Source organism: Hydractinia symbiolongicarpus, chromosome 1 (assembly GCF_029227915.1).
Source record: "Hydractinia symbiolongicarpus strain clone_291-10 chromosome 1, HSymV2.1, whole genome shotgun sequence".
NCBI lineage: Eukaryota > Metazoa > Cnidaria > Hydrozoa > Anthoathecata > Hydractiniidae > Hydractinia > Hydractinia symbiolongicarpus.
In genome coordinates this window covers 17,871,314-17,889,142 of record NC_079875.1, presented here as the reverse complement: position 1 = coordinate 17,889,142, position 17,829 = coordinate 17,871,314, and the positions used below count along the sequence as shown (strand labels likewise).

At 32.0% G+C, this 17,829-nt stretch overlaps 1 protein-coding gene across 2 annotated transcripts; it reads right to left on the bottom strand.

Annotated features, from left to right (window-relative positions):
* Nucleotides 1-4,887: 4,887 nt before the first annotated feature.
* On the bottom strand, nucleotides 4,888-15,555 carry LOC130644475 (uncharacterized). 2 transcript variants are annotated; one of them, XM_057450108.1, is made up of 5 exons: nucleotides 15,252-15,555; nucleotides 13,795-14,714; nucleotides 13,668-13,722; nucleotides 11,350-11,402; nucleotides 4,888-6,636 (listed from the first exon to the last, which is right to left on the bottom strand). In XM_057450108.1, exons 1-5 carry the CDS (start codon nucleotides 15,506-15,508, stop codon nucleotides 6,179-6,181), a joined length of 1,743 nt encoding a protein of 580 aa, XP_057306091.1. In that variant the 5' UTR covers nucleotides 15,509-15,555; the 3' UTR covers nucleotides 4,888-6,178. The 2 variants fall into 2 exon arrangements, 1 of the variants encoding a protein (XP_057306091.1); XR_008982607.1 differs by having other exon boundaries at nucleotides 6,509-6,636; nucleotides 10,406-11,402.
* Between the last annotated feature and the right edge of the window lie 2,274 nt (nucleotides 15,556-17,829).

The following is a 17,829-nucleotide window of genomic DNA, read 5'->3' as shown; positions in this document are numbered from 1 at the left end:
TAACACTTGCAGCTCAACTGTTGTTGTGACACTATAAATATTGTTTCTAACCAGCAGTTTAGTTAGTTTAGTTGAAACAACAAACAAATATTCATTTAGAAAACTAGCATTTATATGGTATATATTAAAAAAATACCGCATCTAGAATTATTTTCGCATTAGTTGCAATATAATTCAAAATTTTTGAAACAGTAAAAAAGTATACTTTTTTTCTACCACATTCCAAAAAATACACAAACGAAGTTCAATAAAAACTACAAAAATCTAACAAAGTAAAGAGTTTTTCAAAGTCAAAGCAAGGCTTTATACAGTAAAAAAACATTGCCTATCCTAAAACTGCTTTTTAATATTTCTGAAAAACCACAGCAACAAGAAAAACTTATCTAACCACATTGTGAAAATGTAAAAAAAAAGCCAAACAGGTGAATTGAGACAAAAACAATGATTATTAGATATTAGAAAGAAGTTCCATTGTTGTTTCTTATCAATGTATATAATAATTAATATTAATTATTAATACAAATATAGAAAGAAAAATATTTGTCAATAAGTATACATGATCTTAACTTTTATTTTTTTTGTTTAAACAAACTAATTGCAAAACAATTAAATGCTGGAGGAAAGCTGTTAAAATATTTAATGGTATAATTTAAAATCAATATTTATCTGACATATAAAAAGTTACATAAACCAGGATGCAGGATATGCAGGATTTGCAGTATTTTGTTATTTTCATTTTTGCTGTAGAGAGGTTACAGTAGAAACAGAATTATCTCAACAATTGAGCTTCAAACTCAGTATTTTTTTAAAATCTATGACCCAGGAATCCACCTACTATAGCATTACTGTACATGGAAATAAATTAGCATACAAAAGTAAAAATGCACAATTTTGGTACTTGTACAAAAAAATTAATGCCTGTGCTTGCATTTTATTTAAAAGCACTGAAAAGAACTTGAATCAAATATCAATAGTGAGTTGATTAAGCCCTTGTTTAAATTGTGTTAAGGTTACTCTAAAGAAAACAATTTTTTTTAGGGTTTTTTGTGAATACTTCATGACATCTATATAGAAAAAAAATTCTCCTTCATCACAAATACGTCTTTCATTGAGTATTTGACAAAAAAAGTAATAAAAAAAATATAAAAGTATTGGTAAATTAGAAGGGTTTTTCAAAGACTACTCCTCAAGTGAGTTTTTTCCTTTACCATAACCTTAGTCAGCAGTACAAAATAATTGTAAAAAAATTCTTGCACATTTGGCACAACTAAAAATAAACATGATAAAATGGGTAAGTTAAATTAAATATTGCAAACTTGAACTTTTATTGGACTAAAGAAATATTTGGGTTATATGTTAATGTTGTTTAACCAAGCTTTCACAAAAATATTGAACAATAGAGTGATTATAGCCCTGCTGTCTCGATAAACGTCAACAGCGGGAATTCCTCACATAGAGAGCATGAAACAGAAATACAAGAATAATCTAAAATTTTTTGATATACTGAATCGAAAAAACTAAAATGACAAAACATTATGATATGTTATATGATAAGTTGTCTTCCCACATCGATTACCCACTGGAAAGTCTCTTTAAACAAGGTGCCAAAGTTATCATTAAATATCGACGATGTAATGGTGCACGTTAATGGCTCGATGGTTAGATACAATTTTTTAAATTTTTGAGTTATCATTCGCCGACCGACTGACTCTATTTTTGGTGTTCAAATGACTCAACACCAGATATTTGTGACGTCCGCCTTAGGAAAATTTCTCTACTTTTTAGGATTTTTTTATGCTTCGCTAACAGAATATATAATGTGCATACAAATAAATAACAGCTACCACCAGTGGAAAATATGTAGTAGACACACAGACTTTAATAAAACCTTTTCAACCAAATTGAATCTTTTAAGCAAAGCTCCTAGAGAGCAGTCATTGAGTGTGCCACACTGTCCTCATCGTATACTCATTGATGTCAAATAATTACGTATAATTGTTTGTTTCCCCTTAGGACTGTAGCTAGCTAGCTATCGTGTACTTACAAAATTATTATCTTAGCTGCATTTACGTTTTGAAACCATAACCATAACAATAACGCTTTTCTTTCGGATAGAGGACTTACAAAGAAACAGTTTTTGGGTAGGTACAAGTAAAGTGTAGCTCAGACTTACTGGTGGAGAAGACAGACTAAAGAAAAAGAATGGTTCTTTAATGGATATTCAAGACCTCAATTTGTTTTGTTGTTGATCTTCCGGGCGCTCTTTTGAATGACGACATTTGATTTGCTTTACCGGCGGACGATATGCATCTTTTCCCGCAACCTATTATCCAGGGCCATAAGGAAAGTTTCCATGTCCATTTCTCCCGGTTGGAAAATGTGTGGTAGCCATTATAGGTTAAGGAAAAACACGCTATCCACGCAGTCATCTCTTCATAAATAGGACCTAAATTTTTCGTAGAATATTTGTTTTCTAACTTCAAACCTGTCATATTGTGTAGTTTTTAGGTGACTGTTATCTAATCTAGCTTTACTTTAATTCATATATATGTGTTGTTGTTTAATCAAAGCTTCTTAATAGTTAGACCTGAAACGTCAAAGTCTTCCTCCATCACGTAACATTTCGACCCGGAAAATCCTGCGTAAGTTTTGGTAATCTACAATCTTGGTCAAAAGCATGTTGAGACAAGACAGCTTACTGTGAAGTTCGCCACCATATATTACTGCATCGTCTATTCTCACATTAGATTTACACATTTTACACCTAGGATCTTAGGCTACTTGGTTAAGACTAAATTCTCAAACTATTCTAATTGTTGCTGACGTCAGCATACCCATTTTTTTACGAGCTTTAGGTCCTCCTTCGTGGATTATTTCGGTTTGCTTGCTTGCTAGACAATGTGACTAGCAGCGCTTTCTGCTTGGCTTACGTCTGCAAAAGTAGCAACCTAGCAGCCTGGCATGCAAGTACCTTAAAAATTAAATTTTCTTTGACAAAAAAAGTATTTATATAAACAAATTAAAATCTGACATGTGTAAATCTTTTTATTTTGGCATGGCCTCACAAATATCGAGGGATATACTGTCTATTATATCCAGGAGGGCCATAGCTTAGATGTGGAGTCGTAGAGTATTTAATGCATTCTAAGCTACGCAGACCCAATTTAGAGTTCACGCTCTACTAGACAACTTTCTGAAACATCCAACGGTCCATACAGTGTACCATCTTCCCAATTTCCCTCACATGGCTTGGGTTATCCCGGGGCTATGGTAACATTCATTCGCTCATATTGAATTGCCGCCAAGGGGAATCAAACTCCGGTCTCTCGTTGGAGGAAACATACTCTCAGTCAACAAATCTAACCGCCATTCATAGTTTTTAAACATAATTTTATCTATGTCATGTTAAGCCTCTCGAAGACGCTGTTCGACAACTAATGATATTGTCTTTGCGTAATAGGAACATATGCAATGATTTGGAACGAGATTAATTTTCACTTCCATCAAGATAGAAAATGTATAGGAAATTTTATTCCTGCAAGAAGCTGCTTAATTGAGTACGAAAACTTTCATTTATTTGCTGACTCTTCTAACTAGATAAAGCTTGTCTCCAGTGGTTTTCCACGTCCGTAATGTTCTTACGGGACAGTAAGAGCGCTGGGAACGAGGCTGATGACGATACAATCGCATAAAACAGAACGCCTCCTCAATGCCACCAAATGGAACAAAATTTAGAACTACCTTGTTTTTATAAGAAAATTAAAATTCTAACTAGGTTGATCATTATTCTTATTTTTCTATTGTTCTAAATGATACACCTGTTGATTTTACCATGAAATCTGATCCTGTATTCTTATAAATTGTATCTTTATAAAAATAAAAAGCGGTTACATAAAAGAAACGTGACCAAGTAAAACACCATCTTAAAAATAACACGTACGCGTTTGCAAGAGTTGTTGCGTCCATTACTTGCTGATATGTAGCGTAAAAAGACAAAAGAGCGCATTGTAAAGGCTTTTCACACTCTCAGCTACGAAAACAAAAATAGAAAAGATAACAGTGTTTTATTGATCATTTTAAATACTGATCTCAACTTAGTGAACGTAGAAACGAAATTACTTAATAACTCCGATTAAAAACTTTGATGGCTGGACTGTTAAATCTATACCTTGCTTGGAAACGTTGTGAAGAGAGCGGGTGTTCACTACTTTAGTAAACATCTGAACTACCGTTTTATTTCAAAATTTACTTGACATATTTAGCCGTCACAAACTAAGTAAGATGGCACCCTATTTTTTATGTTTGGTCACGTGGTTACATGCTAAAGTCGCCCAAAACATAAAAAATTACAATAGGTTGACAGCTATGTGCACTGAAGACCCAACAGACAATGGCTAATTCTATTTTGAGACTTTAAACTTATTTTTATCAGGTTACAAAACAGTTAAAATGAATACATTTCCATTTAAATTTATGACAATTTTTTTAATTCGTGAAAAAACTATTTTCCGAACAATGTTATTGTGAACCAGCAATAACATTGTAAACCCTATGATAGGGTAAAAAAAACGATGACCTATTATTTCTTGTTTGGCGCTTCTTCTACAGCGCAAATTATATTGTAATTTCACTCTGCGGAGTGCAATTATTAATTGAACTCTAGAATCTTAACTGCATTCTTTAAGGAGCGCCGATAATTTAAAAAATATATTATTTAATAACTGCACAAATGTTTCATTTACAAACCACTTCCCACGAACCAAAAAAGAAAGAAAAAGGACTGATCATTTATTCTTCCACAGAGGAGGAATGAAGTAAACATATTTCATAGTTTTAATTTTGTGTTGTTGTATATGTTTACTTGTCGTTTAAAATAATTACTGTTGCTTTTGGATTCATACCCATAAATATTTATTTTCTCGCGTTTTATGATAAGTCGAAAAATATATCTTTACAATGAATCGAACTAATTATAAATCGATAATGAAAAAATCAAAACATTGAATTTGACATTCTGTGCTACTCTTACAAAAATAGTTCATTGTGTGATATGTAATCGAATGTTTACTCGTGCAATTGGAAATAATCGAACTCGTAATTTTTTTGCTTTTTAAATTTAACCTCGTCCTAACGGACTCGGAAAATTAAAAGCAAAAAAAAAAACTCGTTCGATTATTTCTTAATTGCACTCGTAAACGTGCCATTACATATACGAATCTTTTTTTACAGAATATGTAATCCAATCAAAAATTATTTACTATCAACAGAAAAACCATATAAAAAATGTTACAAGCAAACGCCCTGTCATAAAATGAGACAATTTAAAAGTAAAGTTAAGTTCAAAAATTATAGGATGGATAAATAAAAAATAAAATAAGATCAACAAGAAGAAAGCATCAGCTCAAAATACAATTTGCTCATATAAAGTGTAAATTTAATACATGACTAATTAGTACGTACAAAACTTCATATAAAATCAAAATGATAGAAACTCCATTAACATACACATTATGTTCAATACTCAAGTATCAGTGAATTAACTACAAAATGCATGCTGAAGAAAATAACAAGGAATCAATGTCTGCATTTTTGGCTTATATGGACAAATGATTATTTTTTTAACTGAAGGAAATGTGCTATTTTTTTTTCGCATTTTCTACTTTTCCAGTTTACTTCCAAAATGTCCTGTAAATTCAATATAAAGTTACGTTACACGATGGAAATACTAGAAATAGGATGTAAGTAAAGAAACAGCTGATTGATGTTAATTATTACAAATCTTTAATTTCACAATTTCAAAAAAAATTGTGTCCAATTTTAAATTTATACATATATATTTATGCAACTTTTGTGATTCTGTTTGAAAATTCTGCTATATTTTCCGCAAACAATTTCTTTATCAATCAGTTCCTTTAGATAGAATATTTCGGATAGTAATAACTTGCAGCTTCTATCAACACTGTACGTTTTTTTCAAAATATGTTAAAAAACTTTTCTAACTTAACGTAGCTTAAAAAATTTAATAAGTTTCGACTTGTTCTTAAGGTGCTTTTAATGGTTGAACAACTCTCACCGGAAATGTTCTTAAAACTAGATTCTTATATAAAACAATGTGTAAACACGACTTAAAATTGTGTAAGAAAATAAAAAAGTAATTTATTAGTTAGTTATTATTCATTCAATGTTCTTGTAATAAACGTTTGATAGTGTCATCTTCAGCAACATCATAAGCATTTTTACCACTATTGTTTCGTATGTTTACATCGATATGTGGTACAGACAACAACAACTTCACACATTCGATATGACCACGACAAGATGCAAAATGTAAGGGTGTGTAATTATACTTTTCTACGTTGTTTATATTTGTCACGTCATGATTAATTAAAACATTTAAAGCATCATGATGACCATAAAATGCATTGCAGTGATATGCATTCCATTTATATTTATTCACAGCATACACATCACTACCAGCATCAATTAAATATTTCACTATTAATGGATTGTTGTAACATGCAGCTTGTATCAACAGTGTGCTTTTATTATCAATTCTCATTTCAACGATGTTTGGATGTTCAATAAGAATTTCTTGAAATTTCTTGTGATCACCATCTTTAATGATTTCAACAATTTCTAAAGACAAATTATGTGACGATATATGAAATAAACTTATTAATGTCACGAAAAAATAATTACTTTTAAAATAAACAATTTCAAAACTATGCGAGTGTAAAAGGTTGTAAAAATGTGTAGCAGCAATATTAAGCTTTTTAAAAAATGTTGGAGATAGTAAAAGCAGGTTGTGATGTAGTACCTTTCCTAAATAGTCACTTGCAAGGTCGGATGGAGGTATATCAAGATAAGCGCGCGCTTACTTTCAAAAACGTAGTGAAAAAGCCCGCACGCGTCACGTGTGTATAGTTTTCCTTGTATTTTTTAGGAAGTCTGGTAAGGAAGTTGTGGTTTTGCTTATTGCGCTTATTCACTTTCCCAAACAAAGTAGATAGATACTCCTCTGAGCAAGCGAAACGAAAAGCAACTTTGCTTTCTCGCTTATTAAAGAATAAGCAAGAAAGCGTGTCAAAGTTGATATATTTGCTTTTTTGCATGGAAAGAATGCGGAGATGAAAAACTACTTTGCCATCACGTATAAGCAAATAAGCAAAAAAAGGCAAGGTAGACAAAATTTCTCAACCGTAACAAGATGAATGTCCACTTTGTTCGTGTTTATAACCAATCAACCAAAGGTGGACGGTAGAGGTAGTGTGAACTTTTAGGTTTCTGGATTTCTTTTTTACTATTTCTTATGAATTTCAAGTACCCAGTGTGTAGTAGTATGTATAGTTTATTCCCTAAGCTAAAATATCAGATTTTTTGGTGGGGCTTGAGAAGATTATTTTAAAGTAGCTAGCTAGGTTTCTCTGCAAAAATATCTATATATAGTGAATGAGATACTTATTTATTATTCACTTTAGTAGCTGAGAATGTGTGTATACTAAGTTCTTTCACTGATCCTGTTCTGTATGAAACTTCTGGTGCTATATTTTTTCAACAAAATGAGTTTGTAGCTACTGCTTTGTCTTGTGTTATTTTTTATACTCAAGCCTCCCCACCACACAAATAAATAAATCAAAAGAAAAATACACTCAAAACCATTTTTTATTTTATTATTATGTGGTGCTCATGTGTTCATGTGGGTCTTCATTTGTTATTTTATACCTAGCAAGATACACTAGTGGTTGGATTTTGAGAGAATATTGAGCCAGTATGATGAATAGAAACAGAGCTGTATTAAGGATGGAAAACGTATCCATCAATTTTCAAGCCAAGTCACCATAGTGGTGCTCTCCACCAAGACTACTTGACATATGTTATATAGCTATAACAATATGGATAGAAAAAATCTTACCAATCTTACTAATATTTTTTATTTCATAACTACCTTTCTATCTGATGTATTTTTTTGTTATGCAGTGTCAGTGGAGATGGTAACTCTCTTTACAGATCTATTTCTGTGTTGCTGATTCGCGATGAAACCCTGGGTTTTGAGAATTTTGAGAACCATCCAATAAACATTGTGCAATGTTTATTGGATGGTTGTGATGTGTATAGAAAGACCAAGTCAAAAGAACTGGCCATAATTGAGTAAGCAAAATGTGTTTCAAAATCCTTCATTTGGTCATTTAATGTGTGTTTTATCAATTTTTAATCTAGTTGAGGTATAATAATTTTTTACTAAATGTCTAAACTCCTGTGATCAATTGGTATGATATTTATGATACAATTTCGTAAAAGGTTCAGGTTCGATTCCTGACAGGAGTAAACTATATGTGATGCAGGCAGTACCCTTAAAATTTGTGTCACTCTATATATATTTTTAATTTTGTAGCATCCTATTAAAACCACCTATCAAAGCTTATGATATAAACAAATGAACAATTTATTCAACACAATTGTTGAGCCCAGGAGAGGTGTTGCTGGTGTTTCTGTGAAGGTATTTTGATTTAACTAGAAGGTTAAGTTTAAAGAATCCCTGCGATTGTTTGTGAGTGATATTCCGGCCCATAGTAACATATGCCCAGTTGCAAATGTGGGGGATATTTTGTAAAAACTATCAAGGTGCTCTACCAACAGATATCACCTCTTTATTTAAAACCACAAATAGGTACACATTTCCATCAATCCGTGAAGTTTTGAGAATTTTGGCTACAATTCCTGTAACCTCATGCACTTGTGAGAAAAGTATCTCTGGGCTAAGGCGTTTAAAGACTCAGATGCGAAACACAATGTCAGAGGAAAGGTTAAGCAGCCTAGCAGTTATCATGTTTAACAGGTCAATCACTGTGATCTCTGATGAAGTGATAGATGAGTTTGCTGAACAGAATAAGAGATAAAGGCTTTTTGAAATATATATACTTGCCGATTGATTTATACATAGTTTTATATATTTTAGCTGTATATTTTTTATGTATATTGTTACTTATTGTACTTTTTAACGCTGGAAAAAGCCTGAACAAGGTGCTAAATTTTGTTACTATTAGGTCCGCCCATTTGGCGTATTTTAACGCCCATTCTGGGCAGTAATTTCCCAAAAAATTTTTTGCTTAGTTACATAAAAAACCTGGATCCGACCCTAACTTGCAATGTCACAAATCACTTATATGAACTCGCAAGAGCTAATCCAGTGTTAGTCAGCGCCGTCACATGACTAACACTGGATCCAAAAAAAATTTCCTAGAGGGTTAAAAAAAATTAGTGTATTGTGGTCCCTCGGCCATACCACAGTTAAACTGTTAAAACGTGATGTAGTTATACGTGAAGAAATACCAAACATCAGTCGCAGAGAGAAACAGACGCATTTGTGTTATTTAGAGCCATAGTCAGTGTGGGAGACATCACAGTAAGTTATTTGCTTGTTGTAGCCTACTGAGTCTCTCTGACTGGGTCATATTGAATACTATTTGTATATTTTCTAGGTTATTGAACACATTCGTTATATCTTTCTTTGATACTCGATGTTTACTTTCCCCTGGACACACACAAAACACAGTGTAGCGCCAAGTCACCATTTACCACAGTTTATATAAGATTCTTGGTTTGGTTTGAGCTTGCTGTTACAATTGATACTACTTTCAGCTACGCAGTGCAATGTCCTATCAACCGGAATCCTAGGGATCTTTATATCGGAATGGCGGGATGAATTAGTTCTACCATCAGCCTGTTTTGTTTACTCCATTACCAATATAATTAGTTATTAATTTAAGCAAACAAGACAAGTCACCAGACAATCTCGTTAAGTAAGAAAGAGTTTGAATTATCTAATGAAGTTTTACTGGGTAACCATTTATTAACTTTACTGGTTTTATACCAATTAAAACGGAAAACAAATTTAGTTTAGCTATCATTGTAAACCCACTTAATTCTGTAATTGGTTATCACATTTTACTGACAGTCCTTTGTGGACACTAACCAAACTTTTTTCAACACTGTTTAAAATGTGACAAAGATTTTTTGTGCTGACCTACACATTGTGGGACATAATATATTGGAAAGGAGGGCGAATTTTAAGAAGGGTTTATCTATGTAAGTAACACGCATTCCGAACATGTAAATGTTAACAGCAGACTTAGGACATCGAGTATAAGTTATTTGATTTGAGCCAAAATCTTAAACAATGCTGATTTTAACTAACGTCAGCACGTCTCAATTCCAAATATTTCGAAACCTCTCTGCGTTCCATAATGCGGACATTGTGGAAATGCTTGACATTGCTCACTTGGCCTAGATTTTTAAATTAAAATTTTCAAGCACTTTAATAAATCTAACCTTTTTTTAAATAGATTGAGATCAGATAAATTATTACATATGTTAAAAGAGAGACTGTTGATTTTATTTTGTTTACCTTCAAAATAATGACAAATTTGTGCTTTCCTAACATAAATCCGATTATACTCTCATTTGTGCTCCTCATCATCATACCATAATGAGAATTATAAAAAGAAGAATTATGCAAATGCAATGGTACACATGCTTCATATAATATGCAGACATATACAAATGTGAATGCATAAAATAATTAATATCAGCATAAAACGATATATTCGGACCACATATGATGTAACAACCGCATATAATGTAAAGACCGCAAATAATGGTATTAGTATTATAGTATTATTAGTATTAATGGTATCATATATGTGTATTTTCTTATTTAAGGTAGTAGCATAGATTAATACCACCACCATCTTGTTTTTACTTACTGCCAGAATGTCACTCACCACTATTTTATAGAAAGCCTTTGTAAGACCACTGACTTGTGCCAGAGTCTTTTTTTTTCTTTCCGTCCTGATAGCACAAAGCAAAAAAATGCCTCTACGCCAAGGTTTATGCCTCATGTTTAGGTCTTACTTAGTCCTCTTTCGAACATCTCAAACTCAAATTAACGGTATAGTCGCCAAATCACTTCAGTATACTTCCAATTCGCCTAAACATTGACATTTCATTGTATTGAATATTTCAATGTCAAAAGGTTTGATCTCTTTTTTCTTTAGTGTACACTTCAGTGTACACTTTTTGATTAGTCAGTCATTCTAAACTTAATGATGAAAGAACACGACCATTTATTTTTTTGACAAAAAAAAAAATTACCAATCTTGTTACTTTTTTATTTTTTTTGAACTAGTTGACTAATAATTAAAGAATAATGAAATCTGTAGATACACAAAAGAATTTACTATACACTTATAATGTCTTGTACATTCGAAGACGAATTGTACGTGAAGTAAAATGTCAATAATACAACTTTCATGTTTATTTTCACTAATGTTAAAATATCAAACACCGTACCTTTGAAAGAATAACACATCTCAGCAGTCTGGTAACTTTTTGACATCATATTGCTAAACAAAAATTGTGTTCTATTACTTACCAACATTTAGCAAGGGTGCACAAATACATTTTAAATTGTAAATAAAAAAACATTACAAAAACAACATTATAAGTACATTTTAATCATTTAAAATCATTTTTGAACATAAATATGATAACTCGAACGTAGGAGAGCTGAAGAAGTATTTGAGACTTTGAGCACCTAAAGTTATGAAAAAAACTCGATGGTCGTGTTCTTCTGCTGGTAAATGCAATGTGCAGCCATTGTTGTATGCTGCTGAATCTGAACAACCCATTTCATCACAGATGATTGAATTATTGAGCAAGTAGGTATGGTCAATGGTCTGCATCTCTACATACTTAATTATTTCAAATATTTATTCCTTCAAAGTATAAGTAAAGATTTACATGACTACTAGACCTTTATAGCATATAGTTACTAACTGCATGTCAGGATGGTTTAAACTTTTACTTTACAATCCCATACATTCTCACAGTAAATTTAAAAGAATAAAAAGTGAGTGTAAAAAGTGACAAAATATTTGGGACACATACTGAAATCCTGCAATTTGGTTTTAGAAAAAAAAGATGCAAGATACAGTTATAAGCTTGCCTGTAGGAATTAAATACCCATATACCATCAGTCTTATATTTCCAGACGATACCAGTGCGAATTTACATTACTTAAACATGCACAATGACTCCATTTTGTAAAACAGAAAACACAGATAATTTAGGCAGTGTCTTGCAAAACCATTGTTAATTACCCAGGATCAAATATTAAAAAAATTCATTTGGTTTTCGATAATACTTGAATTGGTAGTATACTACTAAGAATAATATTTCAATATTTATTTATTTCAATAATCTCTAAGATGCTGATTCAAAAAATCAAGTTGTTATCGCATTAATATCAGAAGAATTTTTTCATCACACCAGTGTTAAAATTGATATCCTGTCAAAATTGATATTCAGTGTAATAGCATCTCAGAAAATGGCTATATTAAAAAAATCTTTTTAAGGGTATCCTTAAATTTTTATTGACGGAGTGGCTTATCGTAAGACGGCGACCAAGAACATTTCATGAAATTTAGCCTTTTTGCATTCCAAATGTTTGGAAACAGAAAAATGCATTGCACAACCCAAACGATGCACCCATTATTTAGACCCTATCTGACTCATTTCTATCATTGCGCATGTTTTTGGGAAATTTGTCGACGTGTTTTTTGAAAGGTCTTCCTAAATCTAAAGGATTATATCTATTCCACTTAGAGAGCTATTATTATTTTGGACATTTAGTGGACTAATATACTTAAGGATTACAGCTGGCTAAGCTTGAATCAATTTAACATTCAGTGGTGGTACAAGCTAGCTCCTTTCACTGTGGGCCACAATTGAAATAAGTTGACAGCAGACAGCTGAATTATAAGTTCGCCACTACAAGTAATAGAATAACATATTTCTATATTAGATTAACGCTTTTGAAAAATTTCAAATATCACTTTTTAATGTTCAGAGTGGATTTTAGACTATTTGGTTAATTTGAAACACTTAAAAAGTGCTAATTGTTGCTGACACCATTGTAAACAAATTTTTGGGCCTTTCTGGGCCCGAGGTGGATTATTTCGGGCGAGGTAAACGTGTAAGGTCACGCTAGAGAATGTGACTATCAACTTTTCAACGCTGTCTGCCTGGCCTACATGTGTGCAATTGTAGCAACTGTGCAGTCTGTCATTCACTATTAAAGCTGTTGTCCAGATTTGACAAATGACAAAAAAACTTCCTTAGTTTCAATACTTTTGTGCAGGATTGCAGATACCACAAAGGATAAAAAGGTAGCTAGAGAGTTTATTGTAAAGAGAGTTTCAAGTAAAAGATACACAAGGTAGATAACTTTTAATTTCAAAAAATTTGACTTGTGTTTTAACAGGGAAACAAGATTAAACAAAGCTATGGAGGTGATTCCAGTTTAAAAATCTTCTTTTAATCAGCTTTTATTTCTCTTAAAGTGAGTGCACTTGTCTTTTTTAAGAATGACCAGATAACATTAGGGACTTAAATTTATGGCAATACATACTCAGTTACTAGCACAAGGTTTTCATTTGAACTTGACAACAATAATTCTGCAATAAGAAAAATAATTTTTTGCACCCCTTCAGGAAAAAACGTCTGGCAATACTGTCACAAAGCTTTTTAAGCAAATTAATTAGAAACATGGTCTCAAACAGTTTTAAGATTCACAAAATACTGTGTCAGATTGATGTATAAATTCTTACCTTTTTAAATCTTTTGTGAAAACATGATCTGCATTAGCAGTTGGTTTCTCGTACTCTAAAAGTTAAATTTAAATAAATTGATTCATTTAATATGGAATGTTCAGTTTAACAAAATGTAAAATCTTACCTTTCAAACTTTCAACTAAGTTCATTAAATCAGTTGTTAATTGTGAATATTCGGGTCGGGTTTCACACTCATCAATCAAGTTTTTATAAATAGAACATTCACTAGGATCTATACCAACAGTGGTGACATCATTAATTGAAATTTTCATTTCGCCCAACGGATTTGTCGAAAAATCTGCTTTGTTCATTTGATGAAGGTGTGAATTGAATGTTGGGATAGTTTTTTGAAAAGAGGATAGACCGCGGAGTTGTCGTTCAATTTCCAGCTTTTCAGCAACCAACTCAAAATGAGATTTTAAATTGAAAATTTGAACGTAATCTGTAAATTCTTGTACTATGTTATTGTCAACAAAACCAGTACAAATTAATTTTGCTTTAAATTCTTCAGATTTCTCATCAAATGATTTCAATAGATCTTCTTCTTCTTTATTTAACATTTTAAGATACTCTTCTAGTCTTTTCAACTTTCTTTCTTTTAACTTAAGAGCAAGTACTGCTCTTTCTTTCTTACAATTTTTCAGAGCGTCACCGTATTTCCTTGTTAACTTTTCCAACACCATTTTTGTTTCATCGAAAGAAGTGATGAACGATTGGAACCACTTTTTGGCTTCCACACCAAATTCATCTATCGATTTGATTCTGTGATTCTTATGTTGTCTGTGTGTGCAATACACACAGGTAAACAGATTTTCACAGTCAATACAGACAAATTTTGCAATTGAGTTGTGTTGTTTACACAATGGTTGGAGTTTTTGCAATTTTTCATTAAAAATGACATTGGTAAAAGATTTGTTGGTACAAGAATGTAGATTTTGACATCCGTCACATATCTTTACACTGCATGTTGTACAGGAGTGGCTGATACTTTTTTTGCATTCTTTACTTTGCTGACATAAAGATTTAACATTTTCACCAGATGACCTATAAGCAAAACAGTAGTCTTAAAATCTTGTTGCCATTTTTGTAAACTTTATTTCTCTTTATATTTCCAAATTTTCTAAGTACTTTTGGAGAAATAAAACATTATTTATTATTTCACTAAAGCTCTTAAGTAACAGGCTGGCAACCTTTGTTAAGAGTATATTTCTTTCTTGAACATGAAGTTAGTTAAAACTTCAACACTACACAAATTGTCCTTTTAGCGGGACATGAAAAGCTTAGGGAGAAAAAGGGCGAAAAATGTTTCTTCTTTAGGGTTCCTTTGAGATTAATTCAATTGGCACGACGCCAGGTCTTTTACAATGTTGCTATTATAATAAAATTGTTAAAAAAATATTAGGAATTATTTCAATTAAAAGTCTTCCAAATAATATTCATGCCAAATGTACAAGAAAAAAAAGCAGCGTTTTTAACTGTTTAAGAAAAAAATAAGTCGTCATCCTGACAGGTGTAATGTCCAAAAGTGTAAGACACTGACATTATAAACTTGTCAGTAGGATGTAGAAAATTTTGACTTACATTTGATCTAAAAGGTCGGTCAATGTATACGTATTTATCAATGAAGAAGTTGTTTCATGCTGATCTATTACTGTCTTCTTAGCACATCTTAATGGGCAAGCCAATTCAGCACTTCCGTCTTCACCAAAATCAAGAATGCTATCTAAACAGTCTCGGCAATAGGTGTGCCCACAAATAAGATGCTTCGGTTTATGAAAAGTGTCTAAGCAGATCTTGCATTCCAATACTGCAGCAAGATCTATTTTTGATACAGCCATTTTACTGTAGTAATTTAACAATTCTCCTAAGAGTGAAATTCCATTATATATAGGCATAACTTTTCGTAGATGTTACATGAGAATGTCAACCATTTACTCAATGATATCTAGCTCAAGTTTGTTAGAACATAACAGAAATACAAGCAATAAGCTTACAAAAAAACATTCAGGAAAATTAATCACTGAAAAGTCTTTTGTTTAAAATAAAACATAACGCACTCATTAGAAAATATTCGGAATACAAGAAATAACACATGCTTTTCAAACAAACATATTTTACAGTTCTCTTAGTTTCTAACAATAATAATATAAACTAAATCTGTATCACAGAAGATAGCATAGTACACCATGCACACTGGCACCTTCCAAACTCAAGACTGATCGATATTATTCTAACCATTTTGTGCTACTGGACAAATTCTTCAAATTTGTCAGTTTTGTTGATTAGGCGTTATAACCAGCCAGAATTATTTTTAAATTATTAACCCTTTCGCGACAGCAATTAAATCCATGTTATGACAAAGCAAAAAAAATTCATATTTTTTTTTTGAAAAATCCGAAATTTTGACTTTGAAGCAAAAAAAAATATAAAAGCAATTACTTTTATTTCTTATCATCTTTCTCAACAAAAATCTTCACTAGAGCCTGAGAAACTTAGGTTTAAAAACAAAAAAAATAAGGAAATAATAACCGGTAAGCAGTTATCTTGTAAAAAGTCAATATCAACATAAAACTAGTAATAAAATGGCAGTAAGTGATTCAATATTTATAACATCATTTTGAAATGTCAAGTTTTGTGTGGTAAATCTTGAAGCATTTGTCTGGGTGTAAACCCAGGGCTGAAGAAGATTCACCGCAAGCATAAATTGTGGTCACAGCTCTGCCTTTATTAGTTGTTAATTTCCGCGCATAACAAACGCGACACCTCTTCTTTGACCTGTGTTCCTTGCCTCCGGCACCAACTGGCACTAAAGTTGAGAAATGCCCCCCTGTGAGCCTTGAAACATCATTATTCGTTTGTTGTAGTGGTCCATCCTGAACGGTGACCATAAGCTTGATACACTACATAAGGTAATCAATGTATGATAGCTTATCATTCCTAAGAAATTCGGCATGGATTTTTTGGGCATTCAAAGCAGATTGAAGTATCAGGCGAAAGACAATTTTCTTGTACCACTTGTATGTTTTACAAAGGGCTTGCACATTATGGAGTTGTTGATCAACGCGGTCAACTCCACCCATGTGTTGATTGTAGCCTTTTGTAATAACGGATTTGATGATTTGATTTCCATCTTTGTCAGCTTTTCCAGTTTCTGTCATAGCAGAGTTATGCAGCGTGGATAGCATGTAAGCAACTTTCTGCTTTTTGTTAGACTTGTCCTTGCTGGCACAGAATTTACACGCACCATCAATTTTGACATCAATTTGGCATATTTATGCTATGTATAATTTTAATGCCGGATTCCAGATAGATAAAAGTAAACTACAGTATTCTGTCTTATCCAGGTATAAAAATAAAACGAACTGTGTAATAGAAATACAAGTATAAAGGAAAATCATATTTTTAATAAAAAATCCTGATAATTAATATTGTGGAAGTTTCCTTGCACTCTCCCCAGAGTGACACTGAAGAGATCTGACTGCATATCAATTAGTGTATGATCATGCTTACTAGGTTGTGAGGAAAAGATTTTGTTGTTTATATTTTTATAAATGCATGTATGTGTAAAAAAGTGTAAAAGAGAAGAAAAAGTGAAAACACAGAAGATGCTAAAGACACAAAAGGTCCTGGGTACCTTCTCATATTTCATTATGCTTTTTTCTTTAAAAACCAGGCTCAATGCTCATTGTCTTCCACTAGAGTGCATGTTTTTTAATGTAATGTTGGGATCTTGTCTTCTTAAAAAAAGATCGCGAAAATTCTTAAACAAAACACTAAAATAAAAACATGACTAATTAGAGCCATGCTTCCCCTATTTAGCCTCTTCTGTTTGTTTGTTTTACAACTCTTTTTTACTATGCTACATGGTTATGATACTGAGTTTTATATTTATGTATTAGGCACCCATATGCCAAATAATTAGGTCCCAAACCTCTCAGAGTTTTAGATATTGGTTATTACTCAAAACTACTTCTAAAAATCTCTGTAAAATTTTTTGGTAATCGAAAAAATATATTAACTTTCATGAGTTAATAAAACTTGAAACTCACAAGACAACTTTATTTCGATGAGGGAAATATTTTTGAGAATTTTGGTCACGTGATTAATCGGATTACCCAATTTAAGTAAAAACCGGAAAATATGTTAAATAACTTTTATT

Excerpts from the sequence above, each read along its gene's own strand:
- LOC130644475 (XM_057450108.1), bottom strand. The coding sequence starts at position 15,508 with ATGGCTGTATCAAAAATAGATCTTGCTGCAGTATTGGAATGCAAGATC. Across the intron at positions 13,723-13,794 it reads CTTAGTTGAAAGTTTGAAAG|AGTACGAGAAACCAACTGCT; the intron begins GTAAGATTTTAC and ends TTTAACTTTTAG. Across the intron at positions 11,403-13,667 it reads TTCACAAAAGATTTAAAAAG|CAATATGATGTCAAAAAGTT; the intron begins GTAAGAATTTAT and ends ATTTTTGTTTAG.